The 14,819-nt window shown below is 32.4% G+C and overlaps 2 protein-coding genes across 2 annotated transcripts in view; one reads left to right on the top strand and one right to left on the bottom strand.

The window, feature by feature from the left end:
* Nucleotides 1-14,819, top strand: part of LOC145263843 (uncharacterized) — a 649,003-nt gene that overhangs the window by 346,457 nt on the left and 287,727 nt on the right. The window contains exons 20-24 of the mRNA XM_080120917.1: nt 3,955-4,076; nt 6,130-6,241; nt 8,141-8,256; nt 11,972-12,266; nt 14,524-14,702. Coding sequence (XP_079977043.1) covers nt 3,955-4,076; nt 6,130-6,241; nt 8,141-8,256; nt 11,972-12,266; nt 14,524-14,702 — 824 coding nt within the window. The remainder of the gene's footprint in view (nt 1-3,954; nt 4,077-6,129; nt 6,242-8,140; nt 8,257-11,971; nt 12,267-14,523; nt 14,703-14,819) is intronic.
* The window catches only part of LOC145263845 (uncharacterized), a 624,663-nt gene that overhangs the window by 466,758 nt on the left and 143,086 nt on the right, over nt 1-14,819 (bottom strand). The window lies entirely within an intron of this gene.

The following is a 14,819-nucleotide window of genomic DNA, read 5'->3' as shown; positions in this document are numbered from 1 at the left end:
AGAAAAGGGCATCCACCACTAAGCTACGAAGTCTATTTTGAACTCTGTCAAGGCAAGATAAGCTGCTTCTAGCAGATGTGGCAATAGTACTCCATCGTTGGCCGAACCTAGCTTTTATATAAGTAGAAAATTGCATCAGGAGTGAGATATCTACTGGAGCGATAGAAGGATCCCACCATTTTTCCAGTGACTTTGGCAATGGATTTGATATACGTGTTCCATTTCAGATCAGGAGTAAATGTCAAGCCCAGAAGCTTGTCAAAACATGAAGCCTCCCTAAGACGAGAGCCATTCATTTCGATTGATGGCAGTTTGGCAACAGAGCGTTGATGATGTAAGGATAGAAGCTTGGTTTTAGATGCATTAAAAGTAACCAGCCACTTTTTCCCCCATTGTATCACGTGCTAAAGATCAGAGGAGAGAGTCAGAGAATTTGGTCATTTATGCTGAATACGAACTATGCTATTTTTTAGATAGGATTTTCATGTTAAATTCAATTTTTACGGCACCTTTTGTTTATTGAATTGTTAGGTGAAAGTACAGAATAGTTTAAAAAAAAAAAAAAAAATCTCACTCTCCATTTTAATAATGGGTTTCTAAGTAAGAACAATATTATAAGCATTATTATAGCAACGTGCGTATTTTGGTTAAGTACCGTATTTTTAAGCGCTTATATTGGCATTATATTTTTATTTTAATTTTTTATTTTTATTTTTTTGTATCTGAAATTATGGTTATGGGTATCAAACAAAACCTCTCAGGGGGCGGGGCTATCCATTAGTTGAAATTTAACTCGATAGATGCCAAAAGAAATCTCCAGATTTAGCGGGAAAACGGTTAAATTGGCAACATTGGTTCTTGCTTGAATTGTAGTTTATAGCTCAGCCAATGAAATCAATTATTTCATTTGCTTTTAATAATCAACCAATCAGAATCGTGTTTGTAAAGTAAACAAACAAAATGGCGACATCCAAACTAACGACAAATGTAAACAGTAAACACAAATATCGTCTTACGTTAAATGTTCTTACAAAAATAAGTAAATAAATAATAAAATACAAATTTAAGCAATAATTCCATTTAAGAGTCAAAGATACACGACCGCCACACACATTTAAGAAAAAAATTCAAGTAAATGAAAATAAACAACGATAATATTTCTTTTCGCACTACCGTACAATGTTAAGTTAAGTAAACATTTTCCAACTTTTGTCAACTGAAAAAGAATGAGATTCTATTTTTATTCATTTTTTTTTCTCCAATACGATTGCATGTCAATGCTCAGGAAATATCTGGATTTTTTATCTAATAAATTAACCTAAACGTTAGATTAAACTGAGTACTTACTTACATAGCATAGAAAAGAATTGATAATCATTTTGCGTGAATTTAATCGATTTTTTTTATTTTATTATTTTGCAACTTTTTATTTTATTATAAAAAAAATAAGTAGTTACATTTATTTATTTACGTCAGTGAAATATTTGGCAAAATAATTATGAGTATTAGAGGATTTTAAGAGCATAAAAAAAAATTACCGGTGGCGGTATTTATTTATTTTCTTTTTCTTTTTTTTTACTTTGACTGCAACTCAACATTTACTGTTAAATTGGCGACTTTTATGGGTTTTCCCATATGTTGAAAACGAATATAACATTTAAATTTGGGGCAGACAAGTAACTTTTCGGATATTTAGATTTTTATTATCCAATGTGATCCATTATGTTTTCATTGGCGGCCATGTTTTTTCACAACTGAAAAGTACGAATGCGCATGCGTGTTACAAAGCACTCTCTCCTCCCCATATTAAGAATGACGACGATCATTGAAATTCATTAATTAATACGTCGGGAAAAAAATGTTTTAATAGCCAGAAAATTACATGTCGGTCCCAAATTTGAATGTGATATTCGTTTTCAGCAGACCCGAAAAACCTATGAAAGTCGTCATTTTAAAGGTGAGTGTTGAGTTGCAGTTAAAGTAAAAATTTACCCATTTACCAAAATGACTGGATCCACCATTGAATAACCTGGAAAAGATGGATATACTGTAAAATATGTACTCACACGATATAACTTTAAGTATTTACTTCAAAAGTGCTCAATACGTAGGTAGAGCTAGTTAGTAATTTATAAAATATAATAATTATATATATAATTATTATGTGCATAAGCCTGACGAATCCTATAGTGGATGAAACGCAGAATATTCAGTGTAGCTTAATCGCCATATATATTTTATAAATTACTATATATATATATATATATATATATATATATATATATATATATATATATATATGGGGGGGTGCTTGTGTATTAGTGGCCTGGCAAGACTACAGGAGAGACAACTAAGCAAAAAAAAAAAAAAAAATCATCCCAAAGCAGCAAAACTGAAGCTGGTCTGCCAGGACACTATACATATACAAATGTAGGCAAATTTGGGCATATTTTATTGGTTTGAAAATATAGGTCCTTCTTTTACCAGTTGTCATAAAATTTTAATCATAGAATAATATTATAATCTTTGAAAAGCCTGCAAATTTTCATGTAGTTTTGTCCCATAGAACCAAAGATATAATATTAAGATATAAGATTAATATTCAATTTGGCTACCAGTGTGTGTGTGTGTGTGTGTGTATATATATATATATATATATATATATACATATATATATATATATATATCAAATTTCAACGATTATTGATCAGCATTTAACAAATGAAGGCTCGTTGAAAATGTAATGACCTGAATTGTGTAGTGGGCTATATGGCATTTTCTCTTAAGGCCACACATTTAAGGGATCATCCATCATCCGAAGCCTATTTTTGGCACTTTTTTACAGACATAAAATGTTTCAGTCATAGTCATTTGTTTTCCTAGTTTTGCATATGAATTACAAAATATCTGATATCTCCCCAAAACCTCTGGCCTTGATGGAAGGGAGACTAAAACTTGCTGCAATGGTTTCAAATGATCTTTCAAACATAACTGCAGCAACCTTTTCTTTTCTTTCTCCATGTGCCTAACATGAACACAGTAGAACCCGGTGATACGGTGGCCCTAAGATAGGTTTTTTACAGGTTAAGATGTGGAATACAATGTTTTTCTGGACACTGGTTACAGTATTTGCCTTGCCTTGCGGTGTTATTTATAATGTTATTTGATTATATACATGTATATTATATACTGTACTGTATTTTGTTACTAATTTTTAATGCCGTATCATGGGGTTCTATTGTAGTTTCTTTCCAAGAAATTCCGGTCTGTGGAACACATTATTATTGAACTGCTTCCCTGCAGGCTACAACATAGTCGTCTTCAAATTGAATACCAAATAATACTTGTCATTAATTATCTTTATTAGTAATCAAATTTTGTTTACCTGATTCATCATTTTAAATCCTCTCATAATATTCTTGATCATTCAACTAATGATCCATCTCATTAAATATTGATCTTGAATGACTTTTAGTCTTAGTAAGTAATGACTAATTAGCGAAAAAATAATTAAATAAAAAAAATTAAATAAAAAATAATTTAATAAAAAATAATTAAATAAAAAATAATCAAAAAATAATTCAATAAAAAATAATTGGATAAAAAATAATTAAATAAAAAGAATAATTGAATAAAATAATTCAATAAAAAATAATTAAATAAAAAGAATAATTTAAAAAAATAATTCAATAAAACATAATTAAATAACAAAATAATTAAATAAAAAAAATAAAAAAAATTATGGTTACTTTTCTGAATCTTTAAATCACTTAGAAAATTTGAAGTAAACAGTTGAAAGTTAGAGTAGATGATGGAGGAGGTTGACAGACCGGGTTTATGTTGGTGGAGGTTTGCGCTCTTTAAATGTTCATTTTCTTTGTTTTATCTTGTTTTTTTGTAAATTAAAAGTTTATGTAATGAAGTTTTGATTTCTTCTTTTCTTTTTTTTTGTAGGTTTACGTACCGGTGATGCCCCTGAAGTAGCACAAATGATGAGGGATAAATATGATACAGAACTCGAACTGGCTAAAGCTCTCATGCAACAAGAATTTGATGAATCACTCGAGGGTGAACAGGTGATAATGTGCTTATTCATCTTATAGTTTTGCAATCTAAAAAAAAATGATTGGTTTAACTCATAGTAAGGTTCTTGCTTTATTTATCTCAAGGGGTTGAATCTTCCTCTGATCTGATTGCATTCTTTAAGCATCAGTTTATGGTCAAAATCAGATGTGATAGAAAGAAGGTTACATCCTTCAGAAATTGGCAAAAGGTGTATACAAATTTCAAGCTTATATGCATGAAAAGATGTCCAGTATGTGTATGTGTTCCTTGCCTTAACATGGCACATGTAGTTCTTAATCGTGTCAAACCCAAATCTGAGTAAGTTGGGTTCTTAGATAGTTGAGTGAATGAGTCGTGTTTCTGTTTTTTTTTTTTTTTTTTTTTTTTTTCTAATAATAGACCTCCTTCAAGATGTTCACTCTCCACATTTATTTCTTTGACCCCCACCACACACATACACACCAAAAAAGAAAAAAAATTATTTATCTTGGAAATACACCATCCACTCCAAAACTTCTGCTGTACTTCATTTGCTCATACTTAAGTCCCACCATGCTAGAAAAGTACTCACACTTAATAGTTTATGTAATGAAGTTAATAGTATCCTGTATCTTTACCAAGCCACCATTCACCCATGTATTAAGTATGGTTGCCACATTGGAGCTCATGTATCTACCACTAATCTCTTCAGGGTCTAAAAAATGTCTTTAATCAAATAGGTCTCATACTATCAACCAAGTTCAAATTCTTGTCCCATCGTCGCACCTTGCAGCAAAATCCCACCCGTTTATTGTAACGCCCCACCACCACCAATAGTGAAAAGTCTTGTATTCTAATAGTGTCTTCTCATGAACTGCTAGACTTTGGAACTCCTTGCCTTCTTCGTATTTCCGTAACTGCACTAACATGCAGAAATTTAACTGTGATGTAAACAGACATCTTGCTGCTCAATTCTCTACTTAGACCTGCTCTAAAATAGTATCCCTTTATGTCTAAGTATGTCTTTGGGGTTAATAAGAGTTTTAAAAAAAACAAAAACCTTCAGTTAGAGATCAACCTGTTTGTTTTCCAAACATTGTTTAGAACGGGTTTGGAGGATTTTATTTATCTTTTTTTTTTGTTCCACTTCCCACCTGCAATGAATTTGTGTGTATATACATATATATATATAATTATATGTAATTATTTTTATACCTTACAGACACTAGTCTTTTATGCTTTCACAATCATCAGTGCAGGAAGTGACGTTTGCTACTGGTCGGGAGATTAGAACTCATTTACAAAGTCTTGTACTCTATTTGTATATATATATATATATATATATATATATATATATATATATATATATATATATATATGTATATTAGTCCACATTAAGGATGTATTTGTCGGATAAAATCCAGAGAATATCCATTGGGTGTATATAATAGTGCTCAATAGCAAAAAGAGCTATCAAAATCCATGACAAAAAAGAAATGATGACGTGTAAGCTATTCATACCAGCAAAACTTGTAAAACTAAGTCAACCTTGTTGAGCCACCGGCATCTATGACTGCGACTAAACATTGCAATCTTGTTGGAATGACCTTCTGTAAAGAAGTGGTGATCATTAACTCCTCTTTTATATAAAGGACTGTTATTTGTTTATGTGTTTAGGTAAAAGTCAAAGACTATGACACAAATACTCGCAAAGTTGATATTTTCTTGATCAGCATTATGATAGATGAACAATGTTTAAAAAAATCTTTTTAAATAATTCACCCTTTGTAAGTCAACTGGACCAGGTTTCATTAGACGTCAGTTTTTCAGAATTACTGTGTATTAATTTGGAATGAAAATACAGACTCGTTCCTTGAGGAATCTATTACATAAAGGAGAGTTGTGTGTGTGTGGGTCCATTTTTTTTTTTTCTATTCTGTAAAATGTCTGCAACCTTATTCTTTTTTTCTTTTCATTTTGACAACGATCTTAATGTATCTCAATGTTGCAGATGCCATCAAAATGTTTAAGTATGAAACTGCCTTTAAAATTGAATACTTTTTAAACTTGTGTTGTTTTTTCCAGGCTCGATTGCAAGAGAAAGACAACAAAATGGCAGAAGAAAAAGAATATTTTCGGCAAGAAATCGAAAAGCTACGATCAAACTATGAAAATAGGATTGCTCATCTGGAGTACTGTAAGTAGCGAAAAATTTTCTTTTTTGTTATCAGACAATAAAAGGTCAGGCTGTCTGATGTTACTGGTTTCCTGACCTAAGACGCACCAAATATTGATGTTACTGTTTTTTCCCTTTCCACTTGCAAAACTCAATCATGTTCTACAAAGTCAAAAACAAAAACAACATTTTTCCTCTACAAGACAACTAAACCAAACACAATGAATAAATATTTAAAAATATAAATTTAAAAGAACTTGAAGCATTAAATCTTTTTTTTTTCCAAATTACTGGATTCAGCATTAAATAACCGAAAAGGGTTGATATGCCATAAAACAAAACCACTAAATCAAACATGAATAAATATTTATAAATATCAACAACTTGAAGCATTAAATCTTTTTTTCCGAAATTATTGGATTCGACATTAAATAACCTGACGAGGATTGATATGCTGTAAAGCAAAATAACCAAATGAAACCATTTAAGAATAGGTATTAGCAATATTACAACTAATTTGGATTCGACCGACCATTGTTCGACGACAGTTTGACCAATACAACCTCCAGTCTTCTTTAGGTGCATCTTTTGAACTTGGGCATGTTTACAATATTTTGAATGATTTCCTTTATTTAAACCACAGGTACTTGTTCTCATTCTATTAGTCAATTTCAGGTAAGTCTTAAGTAATTTTGTACTGTATTTAGAAAATATTATACTCAGCTCTTTTATCCATCGCGCCATAGATTCATGTGCAACTCTTATTGGTTTTTTATCGACAGTATTAATTGATTGAAAAGAAAAATTTCTTTCTAAATATTTAGTTTATTCATTTTTCTGATGAACTGTGCTAATACAATGCCTCCGTCCAGTCTCAAGAGACAATGGATACCCCCTGTAATAGTAGCTGTGCGTGTAATTGTGAGGCAAGGGTTGCACAATCTCCAACCACACCTCTCCTGAATCAGTATTGTTTGAGACCAGTGGCAACTAGAAGTGTTAACCGACTGGAAATGGTGCCGAGATAAGCTGAGAGCACATACAGCACTTGGAATTCTCAAACCCTTATCCTCGAGTGGTCTCTGGCCTTGATAAGTGGTTGTGCCTATGTAAAAAAAAAAAAATTTTTTTTTAAAAATGGTCACCCATTTTAGTACTGACTGGGCTCATAGTTGCTTAACTTTGGTGATCTAATGGGAACTGGTGGGTCAATATGCTAATACATTGTTGAATATCAGCTTAAAATCAGTTACAAAGCTAAAATAATCACTGATATTTGTAAAAAAAAAACATGTTGGGATTCTTGTTAGAGCTAATGTTATGAGTAGTGGTGCATATAAGTCAGGATGTAAGTTAATACTAAGGTGGCATTTAGCTTCTTTTTTTGACTGGCTAAAAAACTATAGGTTTTTAATATTAAGTTATTTTATTTTTATTTTCCTATCAATTTAAATAGACTCCATGTTTCTTCAAAACATGTTAAGAGTATCAGAATTCACACATCATTTCATTAAGCTATGTCTTTAATAAGTTAGAATTATTGGTTCAGAATTCCCCCTACATTAAAAAAACAAAACTAAAGAACAATCTGTATGATGTATGTAACCCTGACAAAATGAAAAAAAAAAATAACCTAAATTGATTAAGTAGTTTTATTTTTATAAAGAAATTAATTTTTTTAAGTGAATAACTGTAAATTTTAGGCATTATAACATTCATCTTACAAATTTTTAATTATTATTGAGTTATCTCCATTGTTTTTAGATTTTTTCAAAATGGGAGGTAAGACAGTCACTCCTCGGATACCCATAAAATTTGATTTTTTTATTGGACCCTCTGATAAAAGGGGAATTGGACCTAGTAGTTCATTCCTGTATCAAATTTTGTAATAAAGTTTTGTTTTTCTTTTCTCTGATGTAGGTTTAAATACTGGTGATTCCTTGGGAACATCCCAAACAATGGCCGATAATTCAGAACTGGAGCGGGTGAAGGCCGTCATGCAGCAAAAGTTTGATGAAACTCTCAAGGAAGAACAGGTGATAATTCTCTTACTTGTCATATTTTTCCATCTCTCCTGAACACTAGCCTAGTCTAATAATACATGAATCATCCTCTCTCTTACTCTCTCTCTTTTCCTCTCTCTTTCTGTTCCTTCTCTCCCTCTCTCTTTCCTTTCCCCTTTAATTTCCTTTCCTCTTTAATTCTCTCTCTTTCTCATTCTCTCTTTTACTCTTTCTATTTTTATATTTTTCTCTCTCTTCTTTGTAATTGTTCTTGTTTGTCTCTCTACACAAAATGATTATGTCATAAATGTTGAGGCCACAATAAAGAAGGACGGCATCATCCATTAAAACAGATAGGTGATACAACGTGTATGACATCACAAAAGGATGATGTCATAAAATTAAGTCACCATCAAAACAGAAATTTGGATAACTTTTTCATGAAAATGAGCGATTCATGACCGAAATGATCATGTGACGTTTACTAAACAAACATCTAGACTTTTGGTGGTCTACTGTGTGTAAATGTTCTTGAAAACACACAGACAACTGTTTATTAATTGTAAATATGGTTTTGATTCTTAAACGCTGGGGATTTATTAGTTAGTTTAAGATCCATAGAGTGAATGAGGTATTTTGGTAAATGTTGCCAGTCAAGAGTAAGACTCCAAAGTCTACATTTATTACTTTTTAATCACTTTAGTCACAAAGACCCTGAACCCTTCCCCTCCCCAATTTCTTGTAGGGCCTTGTGCCTAATTTTGTTGTTCAAAAATCTTTTGTTTTTTACTTAATTGTATTTTCAAAATTTTTAAAAAGCAATAAAATATATAAACAAGATCAAAGTGTAGTATCTGTTCCGGCAGATACTGCTAACAAAGACCATATGTGGGGGCAACCCCACATATAAGACCTTGGTCAATGTAGGGGCAACCCTTCATACCAATTGTCACTATCCATCTCCCCTACTCCCCGGGGAGTTGGTCCCCATTTCCCCTTCACTCCTCACATTAAAAATCGGTGGGGGAGCAAATAAATACCATCTGTTCTTCAGATGCTGCACTTCTATTTCTTGTTCTCTTTCGGTGAAGGAGAAATCCTTCACAACTGAGACAATTTTTATTTTTGTACGTTTTCTCCGCGTTAAAAAACGACCCTGGTGTCTAACTCTGTCCCGTGGGGAGGCATAGTAAATAGGTACTGTGTGTAAATGTTATTCTTATCAGTTGAATGCCAAGCATTTCAAAGTTGTCAGTTGTGATTGTTAAAACATGCTAGGTAAATAAATTTAGGTCACAAAACTAACAATTAAAAAACTATTCTTTTTACTTATTTGTCATCTTTGAAAATTTACTTATGTGAGTTCTCGGGTCATTTTTATTTATTTATTTTTTTTTTTTTTTGTCTTTAATCCAGAAATGGCAAATTTCCATTTAAATTGCTAGAGCTTCTAGCTGAAATGATTTTTCCAGCTTTTTGATGAAAATCTGGTTTTTTTTTTTGTTTTTTTTTTTTTTTTGGTTTTTTTTCTTTAAATAAGAAAAATTTGATTTGTCCTTTTACAACAGTTCTTGCTGAAAACTGAAAATGTTGATTTTCCTGTGAAGGCTAAGACATTATTTAATTTACAAAGAGGGTATGGGGAGTTGAATTTTTTTCATCAAGAAATCACTTCCCACTTCTTCCCTTTCTCCACATACATAAGTAATGAAACACATTTCATACCATTGATCAATGCTGGTACTACCATAATATTCCTCATTTTTCAGTTGACATTCATTCCAGCTCATTAATCCTTGAGTGGCTCTTATGCTTGACAGGTAATTTTACCCAAATTGTTTATTATATATATATGGTAGCTTCCTTCAGTGTTGACAGACTATGGATACCCACTGTAAAGGTGTCTACGTGTGGAATTTTTATGGCAAGAGGTGCGCAATCTCCAGCCGCACCTTTCCTGAGTTGGTGTTGTTAAAATACCAGTGGCAAGTAGAGGTTCAGGGTGACTAGAAACAATGCTAAGATAAGCAGAGAGCACATACAGCGCTTAGAATTCCCAAATGGTCACTCATCTGGTACAAACCAGGCTCAACATTACTTAAATTCGATGATCTGACAAGAACCAGTGTGTCAATGTGATTATACCGCGTGTGTGTGTCTGTATACATAAGTGTGTGGGGTGGAAAATGTCCAGGTTGGTGTCTGGCACACAATAACTTGTTTTATGGACAGGTAGGAGCTCTTCAGTACTGGTAAACGGTCTAAGGGATGGAAAATTTCTGACAATACAAGTCTGCATGCAGTTGTTTGTGGCATATTTTGCAGCAATTAATGTAATCAGCTATATCATTAAGTTAATGGTTCTACACAAGCCATTACGACTTTAAACAATTTGAATTTGCTCACTCTACTTTTCGAAACTAAAAAAAAAAGAATTAGTAGGCAAACCAATATTTCAATCGAAGATATGGTATCAAGCCAATCTCCATAGAGCACGGATAGGAACTGCGTCTGCTCAACCCATTGCTTGTGAGTCATGCGGCTTGTTTTGTGAGGGCAGTGTTCACCTTGTGTCACACATGCAGTACAGACATCAAAAGCAAAGTATAACAGGGTGGATTTATGGCCCTCATGTATCAAACACAACAAGAGAGTCCATCATATATGTGTATGTATATATAGTGAATGAATGACAAAAGTCTATATTCCCAAAAATTCAAAATAACGTAATGGAAACATATTGTAAAGTATATACAGCTTCTCTTCCAATTTTCGGATTTTAATCATGTCAAAACGCACTTTATTTCCTTTTGACGGATTGATTGTTGCTATTTCTTCTGATGAGTAAAGGGAAAAATCGATTCACAAATTGATATAATAATTAAGTGATTGATTTTGCGCTACGAAACAGATACTGTCAAGAATTGTAAATGTCAACTGAATTAAAGGAATAAATTATAAGATGGTCAACATCATGAACTTTGGAATAAAGTTTTTTGTCATTTATTTACTATATTGCTCTGTATGTTTGTGTGTGTGTATATTTATGCATATCTATGTATGTATCATTCATATCTCCTTCCCTGAACATATGAATTTGTGCCTTTTTCTTGATTTTTGACTTTCTTATTTGAAACATTGCTGATGTTTCTTAGCTAAGAGCAAACTGTAGTATCTGTTCTGATACTACACTTGATCTTTACTATCTGTTTGCATTTTCCCTTGTGGAGAGGTAAATGAATAGAAACTATAAATGAAGCTTTAAGGAAAGTAGAAAGTTAACGTTGGGTTTCCTTTTGGCAACTTCATAATTCTCGCTTCCCTAATTTTGTTGTTTAGTTCTCATGAGCGATGTTTCTGACAAAGGGCGGGGGGGGGGGGGGGCTGTTCCCTGGGTTGGAATCTATCCATCTAACATATATCATTTGCTATTTTTTGACCTTGAAGTAGTTTTTTTTTTCTCTCTCTCCTTACATTAAGTGGCTTCATACCTTGTCTGGAGCGATTGCTATAAAAAGAAAGCTACAAAGCTAAATTGCAGTAAATAATTGTAAATAATGAATTTAGATGGGATTGGTTAAAGAAAGTTTCTATTTCTAGTGATAATGGTGACCCTCCACACACACACACACACACACACACAGGATATGGGGGCATATTTTATTTTTCAGAACTATTCAATATTTAACTGTTTAAAAAATTGGCTTCACTAATTGAATTCTATTTTTAACCGTTTTTGTCTTGTCAGTCTCGAATGCAAGAGCAGCAAGATAAACTTGAAGAGTTTCTCTCCAAACAGACGTCCGAGATGCGTGATCTGCAAAAAAAGTATGATCAAAACCTGCGTTCCTTGCAGGAAATGGTGGAGAAATGCACCCTTGACACCACTGATGGTTCGGGTCGAGACACGCAGATCATAAACCATCTGAAGCAGTTGATTGAAGAAAAGGACAATAAAATGTCCGAAGAACTGACATCTCATCAACAGGAAATGGAAAAACTTCGAGAACAATATGAAGAGAGGATTGCTAACCTGAAGTACAGTGAGTATTAACGATTTGAGGATGTTCGTTCTTCAGTTTCTTTTTTTTTTTTTTTTTTTTTTTTACAAAAAAAAAGCGTAATTCAGTCTAAAGAAACCTTACATGTGCTTTGTACAATGGAGATACGTTAGCTGAGAGAACTGTATGGAAGTGGTTTGCAAAGTTTAAGAGAATTTAGCCTTAATGATGAAGAGCAGTAAGGGGCCATTCTTTGGAAAGTGAACCAAATGGCACACACATGACCATACCGCAGCGCATAAAAGTACTACATAAAAAAAATAACTGTAAGAGATTTATACTATTCAGGGCTCATTTCCAATTTAAAAAACTATGTCTGATAAAATTATAAATATTCTAACTTTTAAGAATTCACAGAGCTTTGAAGTTAAGTCTTCATCATGAAAAATCTAATTCTATGCGAGGTTACACACACCAACCTTATTTGACCTCTGACCCTTAATCAACATAATGTATAAAATATTTCAAATTGTCACCTAAGTGACATAACAAGTCAAGTGCACGCCTACAACTAATATAAATGTAATAAAAAACGAAAATACCTGTAACACCTTGAGAGTTATGTTAGCTACTTTTCCCAATTTGCAGTATTTTTGGTCACACATGTGACTAAGAATGGCTCTAAGACAATCTTTTACTAATGACGATAAAAGACATTAAATAAAGATCTGAGTTCTAATCTCTGGTTCCCTCCTTGCCAAACTTTCACGAAAAAGCACTCGTCTAGCTGAAACCACTATCAATAATTTCTCCCACTCTTTATCTGTGCCTAAACCTAAATGTAGATTCCATGAGCAAAGCTTCTTTCTTAGAACTGCACACCTGTTGAACTCTCTTCTGTTTGCCTGCTTCAAGTCCAATGTAAACAAGTTCTTGATGAGCCATTCCCCTTAAATAATCCAATTTACACTACTAATGATTACTACGATATTGTCCCATTGACTACTTATCCTTGAATGGCAGCTGGGCCTTGATAAGTGGTGACTCCTATATAAACAAACAAAAAAAAGGATAAAACATATTACACAATATGATAAATAGTAGAAAAGTCTTAATATGTCAAATTTTACCATTCACGATCATTTTGCTTTTATGTGCATCACATTAACGAAGATAACCTTACTCTGATACAGAACTAAAATAATTTATTGTATTTTTTATCACCATTTTTGAGGGGGGTTTTTTGTGTTAGACTGTTTTTTTTTTAATTTAGCTTGGTTGCTATTTCATATCTATGATTTAGTCATTTTTTGACATCTTTAAAATATCACATATCTAATTTCTTACTCAAGCATAATCTACACAAATTGTCTAAATATCTGCGTGTCCTAACCCATCTTAATATTATCCATTAGATCATAAGCCACAGTTCGCTTTCTTTGAATAATGTTTGAATAATATCTTAAATGTGTATTTTCTGTTATTGTATGTATTTTTTAATAGTATTTTGTTTTAAATTCAAAGGTAGTTTCTCCTATATGGTATTTTTTTTAATCTACATTAAATTGAATAATATAAAATGTAAAAGTTAGGAACAAAATAGGGTAATATGGTGTTATAGGGTTGGGGCAGGATTCCTAGAGTTCTCCCTTCACTCCTGGGCAATTGCAGGTATTTCTATTAATATATATATTAGCGTTTGCTTAATAGTGTTTTCATTTCTCTTCCTTGCAACCTCTTTCCCACAGGAAAGACGTTGCAATTATTTTCATGGCAAGTGCTCGTCTGAGTTCCAATCTATGGTCCCTCCTTGCCTGACTTTCACAAAAAAAAATACTTGTCCTGCTGAAACCACTATCAATAATTTTCCCCAGTCTTTATCTGTGCCTAAACCTAAAGATAGATTCCATGAACAAAGCTTCTTTCTTAGAACTGCACACCTGTGGAACTTTCTTCCATTGTCCGGCTTTCCAACTGACTACAATATGGTCGTCTTCAAGTCCACCGTGAACAAATTCTTGATAAGTTGTCCCCTTAAGTAATTCAATTTACCAAATTTCCACTACTAACAATTACTATGATATTGTCCCTTTGACTACTGTACACTCATGAACCCTTATCCTCGAGTTGCCTCCGAGTCTTGATAATTGATGACACCTTTGTAAAAAAAAAAAAAAAAAAATTAAAAAAAAAAATCATAGTTTGATGGTTGTTAATTTAAATTGATTATTTAATTTATTTGTATGTGTTGACTTATTTGATTAAAAAGAAATATTAAAAAAATATTTGTTTATTGTAGGTGAGTTGAGATCATCTCTTCCCGGTGATTTTGAGACAATTAAGTGTGAATTGGATGCTGCCCATCAAGCTGAATTAAATCTAGTTAAAGATCACCTCAGCACAAAATATGTTGACATGATTAACGATCTGGAAAAACAACACCAAATCCAAATCAAAGAACTTCAAAGTGAAAACAAGGTAAGAATATATATATATGTGTGTGTGTGAGTGTGTATAATGTTATCATCTCTGAAATGATCGTACACAAATATTGCTTTGGATTTTTGTAACATATGTAAATGATCGTGTATTAAT

Source organism: Euprymna scolopes, chromosome 39 (assembly GCF_053919585.1).
Source record: "Euprymna scolopes isolate OS-2025 chromosome 39, ASM5391958v1, whole genome shotgun sequence".
Lineage (NCBI taxonomy): Eukaryota > Metazoa > Mollusca > Cephalopoda > Sepiida > Sepiolidae > Euprymna > Euprymna scolopes.
This window is presented reverse-complemented; position numbering and strand designations above follow the sequence as displayed.